We start from the raw sequence: 25341 nt of genomic DNA on the forward strand, positions 1-25341 counted from the left end.
ACCACATCTCCCAAGCAGCCTCTCCTTCTCTCTTTCTCTCAATATCACATACAACGGCTTTCAAGCGTACAAGGGCCAAAAGAAAGGGCGAGGGGATGAATCGAAAACAAGGAAAGAAGCAACGTCAAACGGAAACTAACACTCGACGCGCGCGGTTGTGTGTCAATCTCATCTCCGTCGTCGTACTAGTGCGTCGCGTTGAATGTGTAGAGGAGAAGATATTGTGTTTAAAGTGTGTTTTTATTCCTAAAACTGTGTTTAGTGTTTCAAGTTACGCTGATTAGGCGCTCGTTCAATTGTTGGTTAGTTGAGCAAAATCGTCTCCGCACAAGCACTCCCCGCAGCATCCGTGGCAATAACCTCGAAACGCATCGCTTTGTTTACGCTACGCTGGAAGGCAATTATCGTGCCGTGAATCGCGCCGAAAATTCGTGTGCCAAAACCACCATTCTATTGCGGTTTTGTGGGATTAACCGCCGACGGGGTGTTTTTGCTGGAAAGTGTTAATTTTTCATTAGAATCCACACACGCACACGCACGGGCGTCGTTAGAAATCGTGGGCTTAACCGCCGTGTGTCCTTTTATTATTTGACCACCAATCACCGTGCTGAGGTGTGCTTTTATAGATTGCGGGTGTGTTTTTTTTTTCAACGAGCGAGCAAATCGGGCACGGCATAACTTTCATTTCCTGCTGTATATTTAGAAAACGCACGACATGACCTACAAATTATTCGGCAGCGTTTAATGGCGTGTGCTGGATGCGTGTGCAAGTCTCCCTGCCCGTACGTCTGCTGCAAGTACACACTGCTGCAATTGCAAAATTCTGCATCGCCTGCTGCTGCTGCCTTGTGTGAAATCTTCCGTGCTCAACTGGTTTTTGTGTTTGTAGGTGCAGACAGGGGGCAACAAGTTGGAAGGTGGTGAAATAGAAGCTGCCAACGGCGAATTATGTTTTTTTTTTTTTTAATAATCATACACAACATGTTATTCTCTTAAATACAAAACAATTGTTGGCCTTTTTTTGCAAGCACAATCATGCCCATCAAATTATGTTTCAACATCCTTTCGGTTTGTTTCACTGTGTGTGCCGAGTTTTTGCTGATTTAAATTTCCACCCCATCAAGCGTGCGGTGTCTCTTTCTCGCACACGCTGTTGTCGCCTTAGTTACCCGCCTAAGGGGTGCGCGAGCGAGCGTCCGTGTGGATGTGTGCGAGATAGCGCAACCAATTGAACCTGCGTCGTGCGGGAGCGTAGTGGTGTGCGTGTGTGTAATAATGGTGGTGTGTGAGCTAATAAAAACCTGCGGCATAGACAAACAGGCAAAGAATGTGATGTTGTTGCTCAGCCCTCCCCATTCACCCTTGTTTTCTTTCCCGTTTTACTTGCTTTATATAGGTGTGTGTGTGTGTGTGTATTTGTTGCTGTGCTGTACTACACGCAGCTGTAGTTCAATTTCGTAAATAGTGAAGTGAAAAAAGCAACACTCTCGTGTGTGGATGTGTTGGTGGAAAGTGTTTTGCGCACATGTGTGATGCGTGGAGCGGCTCCACTGGCTTACCAAAGGCCCTAATGTGTGTGTGTTTGTGTGAATATATTTGACGTTGTTCGACCGCTGGGCAGCACGTTTTAGGAGTTGTTTTTACAGTGTTTCCTGGCGCGGCGTTGGAGCATGGTTTAAGGGTGTCGTCTTCCTCGGTTGAAGAAACCCTTTCAACATCCCAACAACAGCAGTCCCAGCAGGTCAAAGGCAGCACACAGTCGCGCGAGGTAAGTAAACTCTCCGTTCGTCACCCCCAAAAGCACCCCCAACCTGTTGTGAAATGCAGTTGTTGAAGAAGAAGAGAAGATAAAAGGAAGCTTTTAAACCCGAAAGCACTTCAGTGAGGCATATCTGTCTCTCCTGTTGAAAGGAAAAGGTAAAGTTCAAAGACCAAAATGTTCTTGCACTTTTGCCTTTGCGGACAAACACATGGTTACTACGATTACGACGGTGTTTGGGAAGAACGAAGTGTGGCATCTCCCTCTAACTCACCTTCGCTTCTCATCCTCCCTGTGAGAGATATTCACCCCGATGTACTCTCGCCCTTAACGACCGGGGAAAACAGTGCATCGTCCTCCTCCACTGTGTCCTGTGTTTGCCGCGCAGCCCATGCGCATGATGCAATCGACCCGGGGACGGACGGCCACCCTCAATGTTCCAATGTCAGTGTCATCGTCTTGTTGCGTCGTCCCGTTTCACGCCAACCATTTCCACTGCCCAAAGAGGGATGATGCCGTACCGAACTACTCGCAGCATCCGATAGCGCGATAGTATGATGAGAGCGAGAGCGAGAAAGAGAGAGCGTCAACCCGTTGTTTATATTTGTAACTTTTTACAACAACGAACGAGAACGGACGATGCGCTCGGTCCATGTGTGTTCTGCTGCTGCTGCTGTGTGTGACGATCCGTTCAACCTTGAGATTAATTGGGACGCATTTGTATCCAGCAATAGAGCGGTGGTACGTCTCATGCCGTTTGAAATGGTAATTTCAAGAGTTTAGATATTCTTTGTCCAACCAATGCCTTCGCCAACTGAATGCGAAGGGAAGTCATTCGTCCTTAGAAATGCCTTCAACACTCTCTGGTTCATCGTCTTCTATTTGTCTAAACAGTGTCCGAACTGTTTGTAAAACATGTCCAACAAATTCTAAAGTCCTCGTTTAGAGCATTGCCGTTTTCCTTCAGCCGGCCTCCCCCAAAGTGTCAGAATGTCCCTGACGTCGTCCTCTTCCGTCAACGGCACTGCGTTGTGGCAAACAAAACACTCTCCAAGAACGTGATAAGAGCGCGTACTTTCTCTTATCGCAACTATTCCCGCCTCCTCCCCCCACACACTCACACGACTGACGCACTGCTGACATATTGGTGGTGACTTTCGTCTGTCAACAAACACAGTCATGGTGGTGCGCCTGTTTTGACATGCACTGTTTGGCTGGGCCTTCTCCCTCAGGGCGTTTCATGGCATACTGTGGCTGTGCACTGCATCAGAGTTAGAGGCCAGACAGATGCAAGCGACGGCACATTGGGGTGCACAATGTGCACTCATGGATGCCTAGAGAAATGGGGACACAGAACGTCGTTTGCGGTAAGCGAAGCATGCAACGCGACAAAAAGCTGTGTAGGATGTGTGAGGTTTCCAGTTTTAAATGATGGAGCACGAGAAAAGGCCCCTTTGTATCGTACGAAGAGGAGATTTTCTCCTTTTGCTGCTGCTCTGTGACGCGCTGAATGTATTCCGGGATTTAATTCAAGGTGCAAAGAGAAGGGAAATACTGGAGGTAGAACTTCCCAGTCTGAGTCTGGGATGAACAGAAATGGTAAAGGGTTCGGTACTAAAATCGTGTGGGCTAATGAACTTCTTTAAGCCGGAATTGATTTGGTTTATACAGTTCAGTATTCCACAATTTCTGAATGCTCCGAAAGAGGCCCTTCCTGCATAAATTCTAGAAGCAAACTTCCTCCAATAACAATGATAACAGTTTTATCAACCAAAGTCTCAAGCCCTCGCCCTTGGGTCGTGTGGGATCTTATCGACAAAATTCCTGAAGCAAGAATTATCAACCAAAGCTTGTATCACGATTGGAAGGAAGGAAAGCAAACAAAATCATTAATGCAGCATGAAAGCGACAGGTTCCTCTCACGGGCCCAATAACCGGTTTGAACTGGTTTTCATTGTTTGGGTGACTTTGCCGGTTCCCTTCTGGGCCCGAAAAGGAACACGGGAAGATCAAGAATGACGCATTAGAAAAAAGGACCTTTGTTAGCTGGAATCGGGGAATCGAAGGCAAAGAAACGGGCCAATGCGATGTACAATGCACGAACATTAACCCCTGAACCGAGCGAGCTTAGGGCAGGTTAAGTTTTGTAGGCTCGTTTTCAAGGTTCTTATAATAGGAGATTTGATTTCTTCGATTCTCCAAAATTCCATAACGATAATACAATATAAATTCGTGTTGTGGAATTTTAGGCCGCTTTGTGTCTTCTTTGACTGGGACATTCAATACCAATCTTCAATAGCTCTCTAGGCTGGAACAGTCGAATAGCAGGACGTGTCGATGACGCCGTACGTGAAAGTATGCATCTTTCGAGAGAGAGAATGTGGGTGGGAATGATCGTGGGATGATGACTGGAAATTATTTTTGCACGCGAGGTCATTTAAAGTGGCTGATTTACGGGATGAAAACAACACTTGGAGGAGGTACTTGCTAGTACACCCATAACCAACGTTCCGCCGCCTGCGTTCATTTGCGTTTGGATTATCCGGAATGAATGGCACAATTCTGCGTTTGATGTGACATAATGTGCTGAATGTGTCGTTAATTTTGTTGAAAATAAAGTAACAGTTCCACCAGTCAAAAGTAAACATCGAGCTATCGCGAACGATAAGATAAGCGAGCGACCTGCAACTTCCCAGGCAGGCCTTTATCCACCGCGCTTATCGCAAACGGCCATTGGCTGCTGGCCATTGCCGGTGCCTTTCGGTAACAGTTCAGACCAGTTTAGAAACATCTTTGTATCTCGACTCTTTAGGCAGTAGTGTGGCAGCCCTGTCTAGGAGGACCGGCCACTGGGTTTCCTGGCCCTTTCCACCGTATCCACGCGACCACACCCCGAAACAGGCAGGCAGAAATGGAGTTTCTGCTCGGTGGTGCTTCGTCCATGTGTGCCGTACTGTTTACGAACCCGTTCGACGTGCTCAAAACCCGCCAGCAGCTCGAGGGTGAGCTGATAGCGAAACAGAATCTCAAGGAGCGAGCGTACAAGGGCATCCGCCAGTCCGTCCTCACGGTAGTCCGGACGGATGGGTTGCGCGGTCTACAGAAGGGGCTTCCGGCAGCCCTACTCTACCAGTTTTCCATGAACGGTGTCCGGCTGGGGACGTACCAGACGGCGGAGAATCTCGGCTGGACGAAGAGCACCAGCAATCCATCGCTAACGCCACTGCTTTCCGTCTTCTGGGGCGGATGTGCCGGGCTCGCAAGTGCTACCGCATCCTGCCCATTCTACGTAGTGAAGACACAGCTCCAGGCCGTCACTTCGGGATCCTATACGGCACGGTTTCAGCATCATCACAGTGGGACACTGTCGGCGTTTGTGAATATCTACCGGCAGAGTGGAGTTCGGGGACTGTTCCGTGGGTATACGGCCACCCTTGCGCGACTGGTCGTTGGATCCTCCGTCCAGATGTCATCGTTCAGTGCATGCAAAGAGTTCTTCCTGCGCTATCAGGTATTCCAGGAATCGATTGTGCTGACCGCGTTGGCGAGTAGTACGGTGGCGGGATTTCTGACCAGTGTGCTAATGTCACCGTGCGATGTCGTCACGACACGCATGACCAATCAAGGTAGTGTTCTCGGGAAAACGTCCTAAAATCCTGAAGAAGGCTTTAATTCCCCTATTTGTTTCTATACAGCGGTATCTGCCAACGGAAAGGGCCTCCTATACACCAACATCTTCGATTGCTTCTTGAAGATCTACCGATCGGAAGGTATCCATGGTTACTACAAAGGATTCGTCCCGATGTATCTGCGCGTTGCTCCACACACGATGCTTAATCTTACCTTCTGGGAGTTCTTCAAGGGTTTGCACGACCGCTACGGCAAGCAACACTGATGATCAACAACGGCGAAAAGAACCTGTCTCCAAAATGCTCGATACATTCCCAATGATACAAAGATTGATGTAAAAAAAAGACACAAACACCCACAAACACAGCAAGTGTAACACAAAGTGTTGCTTTACGACTTATCTTATCAGCAGAAGACATTCGTAGAAGGCTTGGCTTTCGTGGAGGTAGCACCCATATCAGCTCCACTCAAAATACGAATTGCATGCAATGCACACGCCCCACACCTGCTATCAAATAGCGACTTATTTTCGGTGCAAAACAGGAATTCATGTTAAAGCGTGTTCCATTAGATCGTTAAACGATAACAGACTTATACCTCCCGTGCAAAGAGCTTCCAATGTATCTAAGCTACACTACAACGCAAGATTAAAGAAGAGTGCCTTATAAAACAGACAGACAGATAGTCTTCTTCCCCGGGAGCGCTTCAAAATGATGACATCACCTACTGGGCGGGAATTGAGTTGTTTGGATGTTGGTGGGTCGCTTCTCTAAGCCACAACAAACGACACCCTTTGTATGTTCGACACACATCGGGGCATGTGTTACACCGATGTTAAGGCTTATTGATTATTATTGCAAACTTCATGTTTACAACCGTCGCGCTTCGGTGGAAGAGTCACTTGTATCTGGAGCAACCAAGAAGGGCCCGTCCACACAGTTGGACTCATATCGATAAATTCGTTGAAAAGTTGGACACCAATCAAGTGTACCAAACGCTTCTTGCACGTCCTATTTCCCACTTAGGAGTTTTGTATCGGCAATGTGACAAGAGGAACAGATACTGAGAACCTTGGTACGCATTCGTCATTGAATCACAACCTATGAAGTCTTCTGCGCAAGGCTTTGATTGATTACTTCAGGCGGATTTAGGTGACTAGGTTAGTGTGGTTAAAGCAATCGAAGATAGACGATCAATTTGGTGGAATGTTGTGTTTTTTAATGCTCACGATCATCCTAAACAAGTTAAAGTGGAATTTGGGTAAACATCATTTACTTTCTCTCACTTTCTCCAAGTTTTTCGCATCACCCAAGTGCCGCGTCGTGTCCCAATTTGGCAAATCATCGTTCAGTTTGCTCGGGTCGATCGTGTCATGCCATGTGGCCGGTGTCTCATGGTCATCATTGTTTTGCAAGCAAGCAAAATCAATTGATATCGCTGAATTATTGAAAAGTTTCCATCCTTCTTCGCCTACCACCGCAGGAAAGGAGGGTTGAGCAGGGGTATAAAGTGACAATATGATCGATCGTTTCGGATGGAGAAGTGTCACTGCAAAACCATTTACGGCCAGTAGAAGTGATCCATGTTCAAAGCCAGTTAACCCACATTTCCCATACCAATATCTACCCGTGTTTATGGGTACATTTTAAAGATTTCAGTAGGAAAATATGCCGTTCCGTTTCCCATTCTACCTTCCGTATTACTGTCGTTGCATATGGGTGCAATTTAGCACCCTCTGTTCCGGGTGACACGAAAGAGGAAGAACGGAAACCGGGCTTTCCCCGTGGTGTTTTCGTTCCGTGTGGGCACCTGGGACGCCTTCTTACTGTGTCCCGGATTATTTGCTACGACTGTGTGTGTTTGTGTGCCTAGGGCTTAGACAGTCGCGGGTCATACAACGGCTTTAATGGTGGTGGGTCGGCGCTGGAGTGCAATTACCTTTCGCCTGCCCCTACCCGCATAGCAGTTGTCACAGTGGATACTGTAGTGTGTGGCCGGTTTGACGCAGGTCAGACAAGGGGTAGCAAGAAAGTGTATGTATTCTATTTCATAATACTCTGCTGCAGTGAGAGCGCTACTGAGTGGTGCTACCGACGCAGCCCGAAGTGGATGGGCTTCATGTTAAAGATCACCTTGTACTAAGCGATTTCTTGGAAGGGCTTGCCGTTTAGTAGAAAAAAGCTGACGTTTTGAAATCGGAATAGATTAGACCATATCTTATGAAACTTTAACGATGTTAGAACCAAAGCCTATATCGTGACGTTGATGTAACACAATGCTCTTGCCACAACAGCACAGAGAAGCGAGCCAGCAAACACGAACATCCTCAATTGAAATTACAGATGCATGTGGGAAAATAGTTGTAGTACATTGCATTCTAACCGCACAACAGGTTTGCATGTGTGTCGATCGGGGTTTTGTTGTTTCACCCGTCACGATCCGCCTTCAACTCTGTGTGTGTGCCTATGCACGTGTAGAAAGCGATGCGATTTATGCGCATTAGGAAACCCTGCGTGAGGCAAATTATCTAACACCCTCACGGCCCTTTTTTCTGACCGAGGCGACCGGGAATTCCGTTGCAAGGCCATTCCGCTGGTATCTCCCACCCCTTTCTACGGGGTGGGAAGGAAAGTGTTTCCAACCGTCGCCTTCTTCCTCGCACATCCTCCCCTAAGTATGTGGGTCAATATTGAGATCTCCCTCTCTCTCTCTCTCTCTCTCTCTCTCTCTCTCTCTCTCTCTCTCTGTATTGGGAATGTATTGTATTTGCATCATCCATATCCACGTGAACGCTATCAGCGATCTGTTGGTAGTAATAAAAACCGTCTCTCGACGTCCATCTATACTGTGATGTGATCATATCGCTTTTTGCTTCTTTGGTCTGCAATATGTGTGTCAGATTAGTCAAAAGAAGGGAGCCAAAAAATGGCCGTTAGGTTGTTGTGAGGAGGAGCGAAAGTGGTTTGTAAGGAGAGAGTTACGTGAGAGCAGTACACTCTGGTGCGGCAAAAACGTCTTTAATGGAGCTTTTTGTGTGTGATACTACAGTAGATTGCTTAATTACAGATGTGTTTTTTGTGTTAAATACACGTTCAAGATCAAGCAAAAGCGAAAGTGGGCAAACTGAAGCAGAGTGATGTAAATGACGTAAGTAGAGTGAATGAGTTATTCTACAAGAAGTGGCAAATGTGGCCAATCTTTGGGATACGTTGCCTCAAATTAGGACGTACTAAAAAAGCGTAACAATTCTGATTGTACGGGGTCATTCAAATGACTTGTTCAACGCCCCAACCCATTACAGGATCTTACAAAAGTTTTGTTGAGTCCTTTAGTTCTTCAATCTCTCTTTTAGTATTATTTCTATCCCAAGTGTTCACGCCGGTCTGGTGGTACAGTCGTCAACTCGTACGACTTAACAACATGCCCGTCATGGGTTCAAACCCCGAATAGACCGTGCCCCCATACGTAGGACTGACTATCCTGCTATGGTAACGTCACTGAAAGCCAAGCTCACTTCACTAGTGGGTACAGGCAGGCCTTGACCAACAACGGTTGATGTGCCAAAGAAGAAGAAGAAGAAGAAGTGTTCACGCCATTCACAAATTGAAAAATGCAAATTATTCAGTGTATGGAAAATGAGTGTCTGAAACTTTAGTAACAATTGGATTGGAATAATTCAGGGTTTTAGGCATGATCTATAATAACTACTTCATGAAGGGATGCTAAGAAAAAAACAATGATAAGCGTCAGAGGCTTAGCTGTAGCAGATGAATAATGCCACATTATCGTAACGTGTAATCTGTTGTTTGCGAATGTAATGGGAATGCACCGTATGGATGTCATCTATTTCTATCTCTGGTGTTCTATACCTCTCTCTCTCTCGCTCTCTCGCTCCATGTAGAAAGCAACGCCAACGTTGATAAACAATTGATGTCGTTGCATTTCCGTTCCGTTGCGATGGTATGATGCACGGTAGCGACATGCTTCACACACGAATCTCGACGGTTGCGTATCAACGTGCGCACATGCATATTGTCATATAAAGTGTGCATTCATGCAGTAAGGATGAGGCAGATGGGAAAGAGAGATAAAGGGAAGAATGTTTTATATAAAATTAATAGCACACCAGCACGATCGTGTGACAATTGGTACATGCACACGAATAGATTTCTAGATAGACAGTATGCCTTATATGCATGCCACCTGTCGTCCAGTGGGTGTAAATGAACAACAGGAGCAAATAAAATGTACCTATGGGCGCATTTGATTGCCTTTTGCATGACCATTAGTCGATTGGTGTGTTATCGATCGGTAATTACCTTGAACTTTCCATCACACATTTGGTATCCGACATTGAACGAACTTCCAATGACATGTGACACGTGGGGTTAACACATGGTGAGCATCCATGGGAGGACAATTTATGAGTCAGAAGTAAGCGTGTCCAGTTCGGCAGTGAAAGGGATTACTACAGAACCGCACACCAAACACACCGGTAATGTTTACACGAAAGATTGAAGTTGAATAATGCATGATAATATGCTGTCAAAGGTCGCGTGATGTTTAGTGAAATCGGTTTGTTTGTGTGGTCTATTTTGTTTATTTTCTTTTTAGTTTCGGTGTGCTATCAGAATGCACTGACTCATGCCCAGGCAGCAAGTGGTGCGCCTGATTCATTCAGTCCCTTTTTTCAGTTGTTTATTTCCCATTTCACAGAACACTCGGTTGTTGCAGTTTTGTTGTTTAGCCTGGCTGATTATAACCAAACAGAGCTGATATGACATTCTTTATGCGCTCCCATTGACGTGTTTAAGGCTCTACAGAGGGGACAAATACGACTCCGAATAACTGGAGTTCATTTAACTTTTGGGCGAAAGGAAGTAACATCTTCAACGGTTTGCCGACCCAATCAGCCGTTTGCGAAATTGGCGCTGAAAGCCAGTGACCTAATAATAAATTGTATTAGCGAACTACGCGGCGTGCTCCATCAGTTCTAATCTGTCCAAAAAAGGCAACGGGAAAGAGAGAGAGAGAGAAAGAGAGTGAAACGGTTGCTTGTGTTTATGCTGGTACTGACGATTGAAGCGGCATCTCAATGTGGCTTCAATCTCACAACGGAAGATCATTACTGTCGGCTGCCAGTGTAGTTCTGTATGTGTGTGAAACATAAATAAATATAGTTTTTTTTTTTCTCTACCAGTCACGACCGGCATCGTTTGTTCGATTGGCGCCCAGGAACAAGCACAAAACGAATAAAGTCATTAGAATGGTACAATCAGTTTTATAGGGGCTTTCCGGTTTCTGGTAGAGTGATGTGTTCATACAGGGGTAATCAATTACATTATGCGGTTTTAATCAGAGCTGTGCAGTGCAATCAATACGGAAGACAATAACATGTATTTGATAAAAAACGGTCAATTTGAAAATGCTCCAACTCCAGCTGAGCACGCGAACAAATCGCACTCTTTAGTAGGCTATGATGAATCCATCTGTCCAGCTGTCTACTCAAGTGCCCTGCTTCCTCAGTCCAGTCTGAAGTGTTGATCTCTCACTGTGTGCGTGTGCCTTTACGGTGTGAAAATGTATAATTCTACAGACGGTATGCATTTCCCGCTTTGTGGATTAGATTAAAGTACGACCGTATTGCGTGAGTGAATAAATTTCGTGCGTGTGTGTGCGTGTGTAGGCCACATATAAATAGCCCCAGTTGCTATGAAAATAGATTGAATAATACATCCTCAAACACTCGACCATCCGACCGAGTTGATGCTCGCTTAACTCACGCATGGAGCATCATCTCCGCTCTCGGCTTTCGTTGTACTGTTAAAAAGCAATGTATTCTTACCTTCCTTTGCAGTGAACGGCGGCTGTTCGACGGAACGGTTCAACCTTAACATTGCACTACCGAAGCTTCCGGCTCGTTGTCCCGAATGTCGTGCAATTCGAGTTCCAATGGTGCTGGAAGTTTGCAACTGCCGGACTGGCTTCACGGCTGCACTGAAGGAGCAGGTGCACTTTTGTGTGAAGTACTACCTGAGTCGCTTTATGTCGCTTGTGAAATGGACGATTTGTGTGCCGGTAATGTTTGCCTATTTCGTTATTTGGAAGAATCAATCTCTTCTGATCACTTTTTGCAGCGTCGAAAACAGATTGCCGCAACTGAAGCTGTATTCCCGGCTTATGGATCTACAAGTTACTATATTTATCGGAGGAAAGCATTAATATCTTACTCCGAAGATTCATTGCAAAAGCCAGAAGAGCCAAAAAGAGAAGAAGTTGCAAGTTTGAATGCCTCTCAATCCAACCGTTGTGAAGATTGGCGCCCTAGCCAAGGCTGTGTTCCAGTGAGAAGAATCACACAGGAGAAAATTAGCTGGTCGAAAGTTTTCCGAACCGTTTCCAGCGTTACTAGCCGGTTGCTACGATGCCTACTGCTCGTATCCCTCGTCATTCTGACTGTGCCACTGTGGATGATTGTTGGGTTCATCTACATTGTGGAGGGTTGTTTGATGCCCTAGACAAGTTGCCCATTGTACGAGCTGCTCCAAACCGCCAGTTGCATCCGGCAATCTTGGGATGAAATAAATATTACTCCCACAGATTTTACATCCCACGTGCTCGTCGCAAACGCGACTCTAGAACACTAAACAGATGTTTCGGTGAGACGCAGCGCGTGCTTCGGCGCACATGTATGATTCAGGAAAAATTCCACGTAACTGAGAAAAACGTTCAAACCACCGACTGGTGTTGGCGCTGCTCCCGACACCGTTTGGTGTACTACATGGACCATTTTTTTTTAGCTCCTATAATCCCCACAAGTGGTCAGATGTGTGTGTGTTACGCTTACGCTACCGAGGAGACAGCGAGCCTGGTTGCCTTAAGCCGGATGCTGATGAATGAGTCTACGTCTCTAACCTTTAGGGCGCCAATTGTCTCTCACCCTGTTGCACGCGGTCAGAAGACAGATGAATGAGCGAAAATGCTCGCTTCTCAGAACAAGCTGGTGCCATGTCTGGTGCCAAAAAAGATGAGCGACATGATGAAAACCGTGACAGATGTAACCGGACTAGCGCGGTTCGTGTTGTTTTTGAAGGTGCGTCGTCGTAGGGTGCTAAGTGCAAAGACTTGTGTCTCTGCGCCGACCAGTAGTAGTAGCTGGGCCTGGTGGTTTCACCTCCCTTCTTCTTCGCCGTTAACTTAACCACATTTATGAGTCATGCATAACGCGCGCGCGAATCGGAAAGAGAGCCCGATCAGATTTTAGTACACTTGGATGCGTCATAAACAACTTCACATCAACCAATTTGTTGCTTGAGTCCGGGTGGGGAGTGAGCATAATCAAAACCGATTTCGGTACGCTGACAGCGGATGAGACAATGGCATATGGAATTATGTATGTTGGCGTGCTGGCTGTTAGTAGTGTTGGGACGTCATCGGGAGGAAAGTGACTTCACTTGTTTTGCCAAATTATAGTTTGGCACATCCCCTCTCTAACGGAAAGCACATGTCATTGAATTTGGGCAGAGGTGATTGAGAGAGTGTGTTTGTGTGAGTGCGGTATGGCCACCGAAACAATGGAACCATCATTACCACCACCAAAGCGACATTGGCTACAATAAAGCGTTAAAGTGTTAATTTGAGAATGACGCGCGCCCATGGCGAAATATCTGCAACACTTGGACACCAACACAGGGGATTCTTGTTAGATGTGTGGAGTAGCAATTTTGTTTTACGTTTTGTTTATTCCACAAGAACTCAACACTTGAGGAATATTCTTTCTTTCTTTTTGTTTTGTTCAACGACGCAAATGTTTGCCTATATTTTGAGTGTGTATGTCGTCGCTCTCGCCGCTTCAAAGCCAACAGTTGAAACAAACAAAACGAGGAAGGAAAGCGAACGCTTCGCGCAAAGTTATACGACACCGATCGTTCAGCGTCAATTTACAGTTTCTTCGAGCCGCTAGTGGAGCGTTGAGCGCATTTTTTGTCGTTGTTATGGAAAATAGTGTAACATGTCGCAATATATAGGTTGAGACGACACGTCAACCAGATCGGTGCTAAATAATTAATCAATTCAGTCTTGCTGCTGGAACCGAGGCCCGTACCGACGTAACCTTTCAAACGTTTTACAAAGGTTGGCAACAGCACAAATTGCTGGTAACATAATCGGGTCCATGTGTGTGTTTTTTTTTGCTTCCTTTCAGTTGGAATTTTCTGGCATTAAGGTGAACTCAGGGCATATTGCTGGTGAACTTCGGCACTGAAAGGCGGAACTGATGGCTGGAACGCACGAGGAGCTCGACTAATAGTCGCTAATTTTCAATCTGAACAGAAGAGCGCGGGCAGACGGACCCGAAAATGAGCTGACATGGCCGAAAAAACACCCTCATTGCATTCACGGTTTACGAAAAACAGCGGCAAAGTGTGTGGATTTAATGATGGCCATCGAAAAGCAGTATAAACAGTATAACAACAAAAAAACATGGCCCACAATGAGGTCACACTGAGTGCGCCAAAGTGTGGCTGAGTGAGGGGAGGCCCAACCAAAAAACTTTTGAAGGGGGGTTTGGTGTGGCGGTAAAGACAAGAAGTTCGTTTCGAAACGCGTTGGCGTTTGTGAAAGATCGTTCCAGCGGCTCTGAAGAAGTTCAGAGTTCCATGAATTAGAGAGCTCTGGCAATGTACGATAAAAGAGGGTTTACCCAAGTGTAGTTGGCCTCCGGTGCCGGTCTCTATCCCAAAGCAACACTTGTTATCAATGCACCCAGCTGGCAATCGTTGCCCTTATGGCTTCTTCTTCTTCGTGGTGTTTGAACCACTTTCTCTGCGGAGAGTGTTAGTGTGATGACTCGTATGTCGCACTACGCTTGTGTTCTCAACAATCCTGAATGCAACCGGAACCAGCATAAGTGTCACCGATTGCAACACCACTCCTCCCTCAGAACAAAGCCATAAACAGTGCCCCAAGAGTGCTGGCCAATGCCATCGGCAGACTGATTTGAAGACTGGGCAATTCTTGAGTCATTGACGGAGGGAGAGACACCCTGTGTGTGTGCACCATTATCATTTGTTCTGTTTGTGGAATGGGACGCTTATTTTAGGTTCACATAATCTTCCAGACAATAAGCTCTTCACAGTCAGAACTGCAACTTATCGTACATTACATATCTATCTCTCTAGCTCTCTCTCTCTCGCTCTCTTCGACACCATTTGTGACCGTTGATGCCTTCGAGATATCGATGCAATGTACTTCAGTTGGAAACCCGCGTAGCAAGCGACAAGGAGAACGAGCCCAACAAGGAACAGTTGGCTAAAGGCGTTGATTGGTGATCGTTCGTACCGCAAGCGTGCAGTGCAATAAGGAAAACAATTTACCCTCCCGAGTTCATATCGCTGCCGTGATTCATCGGCTTGAATATCCCAACCCATCAGCTGCAAAAGTAAAGCGCAAACACAAGTAGCAGAACAGAAGGGGGTACACACACGCAATTGCTGCCGATAAAGTGTCCACGAAGGATAGAGAACGTACAAGTAGCGGTTGGGTCTCAAGTTGTCACAACACATACTCTACTGTGTATGCCTTCGGGATCCAATTTCGCATGCGCAACTCTCGCGCAATGGAACGTGTTATTGTTGTGTTGTTGTGTGGTGTGCCACTGTGAACGCTTGCTGCTGTAATCGATCGATCGACGGACGCGATCGACGGTATGGGGGATTAATTGCACTTGGCGTTATTTTCCACTGAGCGATAGGATAGGGTTGGTCGTCGTGTCGCTTTCACGATCGTCGTTGCAATCGTTAGTCAATCGAAAGGCATTTAGCAAACGGGGGCGAAGTGGAGCAAGATAAGAAATTAGTTCTTCCTGTAGATATTCCTGGAACTGGAACTGGAAAATCGATCGATGCTTACTTTGCAGTTCTACTGCGATACAGAAGTGCGCTATATCAGTGCAAGAACAAAGGAATTGTGTAGCTCCCTTTACCTCGGATCGTACGATAGGCAATGATTTATTGTCGTCTTCGCCTTGAATTATCTCCCATGTGCGACAATAAAGCCTCTCCAAGATGATATGCTGGCTAGGCACAAAGAAACCTCAGAATCAATGCTAATTCCATCGCGTGCGTCGTGAGTGCGTGAGATGCTTTATTCTTTAAGTGATCTTCTTGGCGATGTCTAGCTGGAATGGTGTTGGCTGTATTTCTGTTAAAATTATGATAAATATCTTGATGTATCTAAAAGAACTCTATGAGGTTATTCAATGGTCCAACTTCCTACACGTACGAGTTTATGATTCACAGAAACAAAACACCAACCTTTGGATTTGCTACACCCTCTCATCGCAGTTATGCTAATTATAAGCTTCCTCTTCTCCACACACACACAACTCTATTTGTCATTCTCGCGGCAGGCATTCCGTTAGGCGGCGGATTCCGTTCCGTTCGCCCTTAGTATATAGTGTAAACACCGCACCAACCTAACTAACTCTATTGTGCTTCTCTCTTTTGTTTCTTCACTTTCCTTCCAGCCAGGTGCAGCAGTAATTGATGTAACGGGAAGAACGCAAAGTGTGCCAATTCTGGAGTGTGGCTGCTGCTGCTGCTCTCAGCCTGTATCTCTCTTAAGAACATCCCGCGCGCAATCGTTGGAATGAGTTGAAGATCTTACACAATCGAACACGCGTCCGTGTGACGAGATATAAAGCATAGGAGCGATCTTCAAAAGAGAACAAAGAGCATCTCGCCAGGACGAAGGGGCAATAGAGTGAGACGTTTGCATACATTCGTCGCCATCGTCATAGTTAGTGGAAGCGTGAACAAGTGGCTGGAATTATTTGTGTGATCGCACTAATCTCCAAGTTGTTGGTGTTGGTGCAGTGTGTAAAGCGGCAGCATTACAGACAGTTGCGATCGCAGTGGAGTATTTCTAATGCTCGAGTGTTCTCACGAGCCACTGCACTGCGAACGATGCCAAACCGGACCGCCGCCATACGGGGTTGCTAGTTATGAATGAAGTTTGTCCGCTCCCTCTCTAAACAACAGTGTACAGTGAAGCAAGCAAACCTAGATCGCTGTGCACAAGTGCATTGCTCGAGGGTGACGAAAAGCAAACAAGTGAACGGATAGTAGAAAGAGAGAGATCTAAAGCTGCAGTTGTAGCGGAGTATAACCCGGACTTTGTGTCCACACTGTGTGTGTGCCTTTTCAGAACAGAATTACAACCAAATACACACAATGGCACGAGCACGAAAGAAACTGTGCATGCAAATGCACCCAACCACGGCTGTGAGCGGCCTGCTGCTGCTGGCCATGCTGTTAGCCATTTGCCACGATGTCCGAGTGTTAGCCCACACCGAACTCATCAAGGATGATCACCTGGAGGGTCCGAACGTGTGCAAGGAAGTGGAAAAGTAAGTGTGCTGTTTTGTGCGCTTGTAATGTGATTTACCTTCGAGGAATTAATTACGCCAAAGGTTGCTGGCTGGCGATTAGTGTGTTGAGGTGGTGGAGGGATGAAATTACCGAACGGCAAGAGTCTGTTGAGTGCAAATTACTGAATGAATGAAGGTGAAATCGGGTTTTCTCACTGGTGGCAAAGTAGTACCGGCTTTCGCTGAATAGTGGAAGAGGGTTGCAGGGTCCAAGATGGTGTGTAGGGTGGTATTAGTAGGTCAAACGATTGATTAAATAACGGAGTAAGCTTTAGTAATTTCTAACACGAAGCAAAAGTGTTGAAAATAGATATCCATCCAACAAAATTGAAGTAGAAACATTTAATGAGTGAATTAGTCAAATAAATTGCACAAAGAGCTAATTAAATCGTACAAGAACAGAGAGATCCAACACACTTACACCACATGACTCACTCGCTTGATAAAACGCAACGTGAACTAATTGCAACGTTTTCCCGTCTCGCCTTTCTTTTTCCACAGCATAACCGTCACGATAACGACACCGCGCGAGGAAGCGTACCAGGAGCGGTACCAGAAGTGGTGTCTCGGCATACCGCCCCGCTGTTCGGCGTACCGCATCAAGATCCGGACGGTGAACGAAACGCGCACCGTCATCAACCAGCGCATCGTGAAGAAGTGCTGCGTCGGCTACCAGCTGGACGAGGAGCAGCTGCACTGCATACCGGAGTGCAAGGCGGGCTGCGTGTACGGCACGTGCATCAACCCGGACGTGTGCCGGTGCAACAAAGGATATGCTGGCAAAACGTGTAACATAAGTATGTGCCTTTGCGAAGTGCCCTTTTGGAATTTGCGCGATCGCTAAAACACGGGGTTCGTTTCGCTTTGCTCTTTTTTGTAGGTTGTCCACCGAACGTTTGGGGCTCGGACTGCAAGCAACCGTGCAAGTGTGCGAACGGGGCGGTATGCAATGCGGCCGACGGTAGCTGTGAGTGTAGCCGTGGCTTCAAGGGCCGGTACTGCGAGGAAACGTGCCCGAGCGATCGGTTCGGGCAGGATTGTGCCGAGATCTGCCAGTGCAAGAACGGTGGCAAGTGCGACCACGTGTCCGGGGAGTGCTTCTGTGCGGCAGGATACACCGGACCGCTGTAAGTGTTGCCTTGTTCGATTGTCTTCATCGCATTAACCTGTCCTGTCTTGCTTTTTTGTTCTTTTTAGCTGCACCGAACCTTGCCCGGCCGGTACGCACGGGGCCCAGTGTCAGTCGAAGTGCCGCTGCCAGAACGGCGGAACGTGCGATCCAGTGACGGGTGAGTGTGTTTGTCCGGCCGGTTTCACCGGCATGGTGTGCGCGAACCGCTGCCAGCCCGGCTGGTACGGGCTGCAGTGCGCGAAGCGGTGCGAATGCTTCAACGGCGCCGACTGCGACCGGGTGACGGGCCAGTGCATCTGTGCGCCCGGGTTTATGGGCGCCAAGTGTCTCGACTCCTGTCCGAACAATCAGTACGGCATCAACTGTACCGAGACGTGCCGGTGCCAGAACGAGGGCATCTGTGATACGGCCGACGGGCGCTGCACCTGCCCGGACGGGTGGAAGGGTGCGGATTGTGGGCAGCGGATCTGTCCCCAGGGTCGGTACGGGGCGAACTGTACCGGCGTGTGTGACTGCAAATGGGACAACACGAAAATGTACGCACCGTTTGTTTTTCCGCTTTATCTTTCCTTGAGTGCGGCTTTACGTTTTAAATTTTTCCATTTTCATTTCATTTTTTTTGTTGGACTCCTCCTTCGTTTGTTGAACCGTGCGTGCGTGCGTGTGTGTGTGTGCAGGTGTCATCCATGGACGGGCAAGTGTCTTTGCGAACCGGGCTGGAGTAACAGTGCCTGCGATCGGCCTTGCCGCTTCCTGCGCTACGGACAGGACTGTCAGCTGATGTGCAACTGCAAAAACTCATCTCCCTGTTCGCATATTGACGGTTCGTTTAAATTGATTATTTTATTTGCTTTCTTTCTGTTGTCTGTTCATGTAATACTTAGATTTCACCTGTGTAAAACAGTTTCTGTTTGTGTCCTTCTTTTGCACCCTATTCACATCATTTTGTTGGTCTATTTTCACCATTTTCACCTTCCTTCTTTACCATCTCAATTACTATTTATGTTTCCTATTTAATTTTTGTCCTAATTTCTCTTTTTTCGTTTTAATATGTTTCATTTTTGCCTCATCTCGCGTACGATTCCCGAAATCATCCCTAACCATAGGCACCTGCCTTTGCATTGCCGGCTTCAAGGGCGAAAGCTGCGAGGAGCCCTGCTCGAACAACACGTACGGCCAGAACTGTAGCGAGCGGTGCCAGTGCATGAACGGGGCGGCCTGCGACGGTGAATCGGGCAAGTGTGCCTGTGCACCGGGCTGGCAGGGCATCAAGTGCGATAGACCGTGCGATGCGCAGCACTATGGGCGGGACTGTACCGAGAAGTGCCACTGCCAGAACGGGGGCGTTTGCAATCCCATCAACGGTCAGTGCACGTGCCCGGCCGGATGGACGGGCGAGCTGTGCGACAAGAAGTGTTCGCCCGGCCGGTTCGGGCAGAACTGTGAGCAGCTGTGCGATTGCCATCTGGAGAACTCGCTGGCCTGCAATGCCACCACCGGCCGGTGTATCTGCAAGGCAGACTGGGGTGGTGAGTTGTCACTTGAGTGGTCACTGATTCAAATCCGGTTCGAAGGACCAAAATGTGTGGGATTGTGCCGTACACTTGATCGTTAATCGAGTTTCTTATTGGGCCAATTTGTTTCTGCAAATGACAAAAACAGCTTTCTTCTTCCTTTTATTGATTTGTTTGTTTGCCTTCATTTTAGGTGTTCGCTGTGAGAGTCGCTGTCCGCTCGGATACTACGGTGAAAGCTGCAGTGAGATCTGCACCTGCCATAACAACTCGTCCTGCGATCCCACGACCGGTGAGTGCATCTGTTCGCGTGGCTGGACCGGCCCAAGCTGCAACGAACCCTGCCCGAAAGGGTTCTTCGGCCACGGCTGCATGGAACGGTGCTCGGGCTCGGCGGAAAGCAATCGCACCTGCAACCCCATCACCGGTCAGTACAGCTGCCCGCCCGGGTACGTCGGACCGACGTGCGAGCATCCGTGCTCGTCCGGCTACTACGGGCAGGATTGTCAGAGAAAGTGCCCAGAGTGTCGCAACGGTGCCGAATGTTCGCACATCACAGGGGAGTGCCAGTGTACGCCCGGCTGGAAGGGACCGCTGTGCGAGACGGTGTGCGAGGGCATGTACTACGGCACGAACTGTAGCCAGGTGTGCAACTGTAAGAATAATGCAAAGTGTCGGAAGAACGATGGCACCTGTATTTGTGACGCCGGGTGGATGGGACACCGGTGCGATGAGGTTTGTCCGGAAGGGTTCTACGGAAACCATTGTATGGAGGCGTGCGAGTGTCCGGCCGGCAACTTTTTGTGTCATGCGGCCAAGGGATGCGTGTGCAGCGTGGGCTGGACGGGCAAGAACTGTGACGAGCGTATGACGAACATGCTGACGCAGGATCGAGTCGATGAAGGTAAGCGTAGTTGTTTGGTAGATTAATCAATTATGTTATCATTTTTATAGCGCAATTTGGTATGATTTGAACTTGAAAAGGTGATTGGAAAGGGTTGTTTATACTAACTGGCTACTCATTTCTTAGCGACACGTTTAGTAGATGAAGCAAATCTCACGTCAAACGATGACGTTACCACCATAACAGAAAATAAGCCAAAACAAGCGATCGAACACCACTCTCCAGCGCTGTACAATCTTCGCATCGAGCTGCTAAACGATTCCGACACGCATCACCACGAACGGGAACACCACGTGCTCGCCGGTGAACACATTGCGAGCAGTCGTCCTAAAGCATCCGCAGTGTATAACGTCACGGTTGAGTTCTCACTCTACGGCAATAGCTTTCTCACGCGCTACAATCGAACACATTCGCTTCGTCCAGGGCAGCAGATGGCGTTACAGTATCGAGACGATGGTTTTCTTGACCTCACACTTGTGCAGATGAATTCGTACGTCACGCTGGGGGAGGATTTGGTGGCCAGCAGCTCGGCTAATGTTATGGAAACATTCATCAACAGCACTAGCTATCGTGTAGCATTGGAGGAGGGGTTGACAGTGTACGTGTCTTATGTGGATCTGCAGGAGAGAAACGATTTGGAATGTGATTGTGAAGGTAACAGGACGTTTTTGCTGCGTACGGGACAGAAGATGGTGATAAGGTTGATAAGAATGAAAGGTCCAACACCGAAAACGATCGAAGAAACCACTGTAATCCATGAAGATGAGAGTGTAGATCATTCTACAGTTAGAATTAGTGTTCAAAACACAACAGATGAAACTACTGACGATCGCTTTAGAATAGTAGATGAGGTGGATGGACATGAATTTCCCATTACAACCACATCCTGGATGGATACTGTTACTTCGTATGAACAAAGTATAATTACTGAGGCAGTTCAAGAGGTAACAGAAAGCATTCAACCAACAAATTCAAAAGAGACTTCTCCGGAAGTGAATTCTAATCGTAATGTCTCGAATAAGAGTCGAGAAGATGCTACAACACCGCAACCTGATTTACTTGCGACTAATCCGACAACTGTTCCTTCTCTGATGAGTACAATACCTTCAGATGTACAAGATCTAATTACTATTGCTGTTAACCATACAACAGAGAGCATCGAACCAACAAATTCCACTGTAAAGGATGTCTCAAAGGAAGATGCAACTAGCTCTAATCGTAATGTCCCGAATAATACTCAGGAAGAAAGCAAAGATGATGGTCCTACAACCGTAAAAATGAACTTAAGCGACCATGATGCAACGAAAGAACAGTATTTAAATGAATGGTTGAAAGAGTTTTACGGACTTGACGACGAAGTTGAGAGAAGAATGGAAAAAGACGATAAAACAATAACGAATTCATCATCTTCTGTAGTGGCCCAACCACAAACTCAACCACCAGAGCGACTATTGGGTAATATGAATGTGCTTGTGCGTTTATGTGTTCCACAATTACCCGTGCTTAATATACCCAATGCTGTTTTATACACACACACATCGAAAAATATGCTGCAGTTTGCGCAACCGATCTCACCTGTCTGCACATATGCGTCTCAGAGTGTACTGCACAATATGTCCCCCTTTAAAGCAATGTTCCTTTTCACAGCACCTTACTAATCGTGACACACTTTTCATGTTCTCTCCTTCGCCCCCTCTCCTATCCCCAGGTTCCTCCAGCTCCACCGTATGGATGGTGGTGCTGTTGCTAATGTTTGGCGCGATGCTTACCGCAATGCTGCTGTACTACCGGCGCCGAGTCGCCAGCCTAAAGGCGGAAGTCAATCACGTCGTCAACTACATGACCCAGGAGCAGCCGAGCCATTTCGACAATCCCGTCTACGCACGAACCGGCGGTGGTGGTGCTCCAAACGGTGGCAGCATTGTCAGCGGCACACTTTCCTCCAACGGAACGATCGTACCGCCGCTCGATGCACGCACCGGCCTGTTGCGCAATGTGCTGCCGAACAATTTGCGCGATGTGATGTCGGGGCGGCGTAAGCAAAATCAGGACAAGTACAGCTACCCGGACAATGAGTACGATGTGGACAAATGTAAGAGTAATAGGGAATGATGGTGATCATCAGCACAGTTACGGACGCTTTTGCTGACGTCGTGTGTGTTTATTTCTTCCTCCCCTTTGTAGCGCTTTCCTTCTCGCACTATCGGCCGGAAAGTTTGAAAAACTTTGAAGCGGACATGACCAATCCAAACTTTAAGGATCACGTGTACGATGAGATTCGACTGAAGGATTCTATCGGTAAGAGAGCGTGCGAAGAAAATCGTATAAGAAATGGTGAATTCACTCGTCGTTTGCGATTATCCGTGTTGCGCCTAACAGTATGCAATCGGCAACACACCACGAAGCATTTTCTGTTATACACAATTTGTTTGATGTTTGAATCATTTTCTTCCATTTTGGAACAGCTTTCTAACTCTTGTGCAATAACCAATGCTCTTAAATAGTTACTAAACGTGATATTTTCAATATATAAATCCATTTAAATAATATATTAATTCTAACGGACGCAGCCGCTTTATCGCGGGATCCGAATTACGCCTACATTTGTAAGTTTTGTCGTATAACAGTGCTTAAAAGCCATTTAATTTATGTACTTACTATTGTACCCACCTTTTTCTCGCTTCTGTGGCTAATAATCTTCCCTATTCACTCTTCCAGACACCGAGTACGACCACCTGGACTACTCTCGCCCGGGAAGCTCCCACAAAGCGCACTACTTCCGCATGAACGATGGCGCCTCGAATGGAAACGTCACGGCAAACGGTGGTGGCAACCTTACCGGATCGATCGCATCGTCCAACGCGTACGGCAACGGGTCACCGAAAGCGATCAACGTGCTGCGTGACACTGCTTCCGCCGGTCCCATCAACAACCTGTCCGCACCGCCCACCGCCAGCCGGGTGAACAATCTCCTGCCCGCCATCCCGTCCGTACCGGCGGAGGCGAAGTGTAGCAACACCGACAGCGCCAGCCTCGGTAACGATCTTTCCTCGTCCTCGAACTCCTCATCCCCAACGCCACCATCATCACCCTCCCAGCAGCGTCAGCGGCTCGTACCGGGCGGGGACGATCTGTACGTGCCGATGTCGGCCGGTGTCGCCGCCGCCACCAGCGCCGAGCACGGTTCGTCCGCATCGTCCTCCGGTTCCGAGTTTGGCGGGCTAAAGATTCCCGACCATCAGCTCAACATCAAGGAGTAAATCCGTGCCCCGGGCTCACGCGGGCGATCCTTTTTCGTTTTCTCATCGAAAAGTCCACAGCAATTGGTTGGGATTTTCGTGTTTATGGCAATTTGCATTTGTGTGTGATATAGTACCCCCGGCCCCCGGATCCTTTCCCCTGTTGAGTGTTCCTTTGCGTTTGCATCTCGATGATGATTACGATCATCACCCGTCTTCTTTCATCATCCCCCCCCCCGTCCCTCTCATTTGTACACATGTAAGGCAATCATCCCCCAAGCGTGATTAGGAGTTGTGTGTGTGTGAGTGTTTGTTTTAGTTTTTCATTTCGTCGTTCGCTTCCGTTCCGTTTTTTTTTTCTTCTTTTCTTTTTTTTAGGTGTTTAATTTTTAGGTTGTGCATGCAAGCAGCAGTGCGTCCCTCTATTTGCCTCTGCCTATTACTTCCTCTTCCACATATATGTGTATGTATGTGACTGTTTATGTGTGTGTGTTTGTATGTATGCGTGTGTGTGTGTCTGCGTGATAGTATAATGATCGTGATAAAAGCGAAAACACGTGGAGGAGAAGCGTCTACTAACAACGATAAAACGGAACACATAGGCATATTACACATCAAAACCGTGCGCGTGCCAAAATATTGTAAAAGGAAGAGAGAAAGAGAGCGAGAGAGGAAGGAAGAAAGTATGAGTCACAATACAGTAAGGTTGTATACTACTTTTTAAGCAGCATTATTGAATCTCATCACGCCTGAGGTTTGGTGTGTGTGTCGCGAAAAGAAAATGCCTCGTGTGGCAGACAACGACTCCCAGAACTGATTTTCAGCTTATTTGAATTGTTTTCTATTTTTGTTTCATTTTTGCGACAAAATTATTCCCACAACGATCGTGTGCGGAGGAGAGCACACGCATTATTTTCCTTATTTCTTTTACACTACAATTGTACGACGATGAAGCTAAGTTGTACACATTTTAGAAGCGATTTTATAAGTAGCTTTTTTCCTGTCAACCCCCCAGCACAGGATCGTACCGATTCTGTTTAAAGAAGGAAAACGGATTTCAAGGCGTTATAATTTGTACGTGAAGATTACAGTATAGGTGATTGAGTTTCCTGTGGGGACACGCCACCCCACTACTGGAGGGAGCAGGAGCAATTGAAAGTCAAAGACGATTCATAGTTAATAAAGTGCATTTGCAAGCCAATTCGGGAAAAAAGCAAGTGAAAAGTAGGAGCAAAATTTTCTCTCCCACATTATCAATAAGCAATACAAATAAGCGTAAGCAATTCGTTACAAAAACAAAAAAAGATTCGTTAAATTCGTGTGTTTTCTAAAAGAAAAATATAAAAAAAGGCAAAGATAAAACTATTTTTGGAAAGTAAAGAACAGAATAGAGTCTAATCGAGTAAAATAATAAGTGAGGAGTGTTTGAGGGAACCTGGCAGAAGAAGCGAGATCCAAAATGGAAGGAAACGTTCTTTTTGCCCTCCCTAATGATTCCTTCATCGTTCGAAAATCGTGTTAAAATATGATAGGAAGTTTAATAGAGAGTTGTAAGATTATCTTTAACATGTGAGGCATGTTTGGAAAAAAACAAACAAAAAAACAGCAATCCAGAAGAAGTATGGAACTGAAATTGGATTGAACATTATTATAATGATGAAATAAACGAAATTAGATGAATTACACACTATTTACTTCAAAAAAAAGCAACCGTGAGTGTACTACCTCTTGTACT

General features: G+C 46.9%; 2 protein-coding genes across 13 annotated transcripts; both read left to right on the plus strand.

Annotated features, from left to right (window-relative positions):
• Nucleotides 1–114: 114 nt before the first annotated feature.
• LOC120895202 (protein draper) lies at nt 115–25316 on the plus strand. 12 transcript variants are annotated; one of them, XM_040298322.1, is made up of 14 exons: nt 115–302; nt 1397–1768; nt 11247–11467; nt 15915–16796; nt 17319–17614; nt 17698–17944; nt 18015–18485; nt 18627–18772; nt 19056–19478; nt 19657–20367; nt 22076–22459; nt 22552–22665; nt 22938–22973; nt 23086–25316. In XM_040298322.1, the coding sequence occupies exons 4-14, from the start codon at nt 16621–16623 to the stop codon at nt 23625–23627; spliced, it is 3546 nt and encodes a 1181-aa protein (XP_040154256.1). In that variant the 5' UTR covers nt 115–302; nt 1397–1768; nt 11247–11467; nt 15915–16620; the 3' UTR covers nt 23628–25316. The 12 variants fall into 12 exon arrangements, with proteins under 12 accessions (XP_040154256.1, XP_040154266.1, XP_040154255.1 ...); XM_040298332.1 differs by lacking the exon at nt 11247–11467 and having other exon boundaries at nt 23086–23403; nt 23985–25316; XM_040298321.1 differs by lacking the exon at nt 11247–11467.
• On the plus strand, nt 4671–5654 carry LOC120895087 (solute carrier family 25 member 35-like). Its single transcript, XM_040298118.1, has 2 exons — nt 4671–5385; nt 5455–5654. The coding sequence occupies exons 1-2, from the start codon at nt 4671–4673 to the stop codon at nt 5652–5654; spliced, it is 915 nt and encodes a 304-aa protein (XP_040154052.1).
• Nucleotides 25317–25341: the final 25 nt, after the last annotated feature.

Source organism: Anopheles arabiensis, chromosome 2 (assembly GCF_016920715.1).
Source record: "Anopheles arabiensis isolate DONGOLA chromosome 2, AaraD3, whole genome shotgun sequence".
Lineage (NCBI taxonomy): Eukaryota > Metazoa > Arthropoda > Insecta > Diptera > Culicidae > Anopheles > Anopheles arabiensis.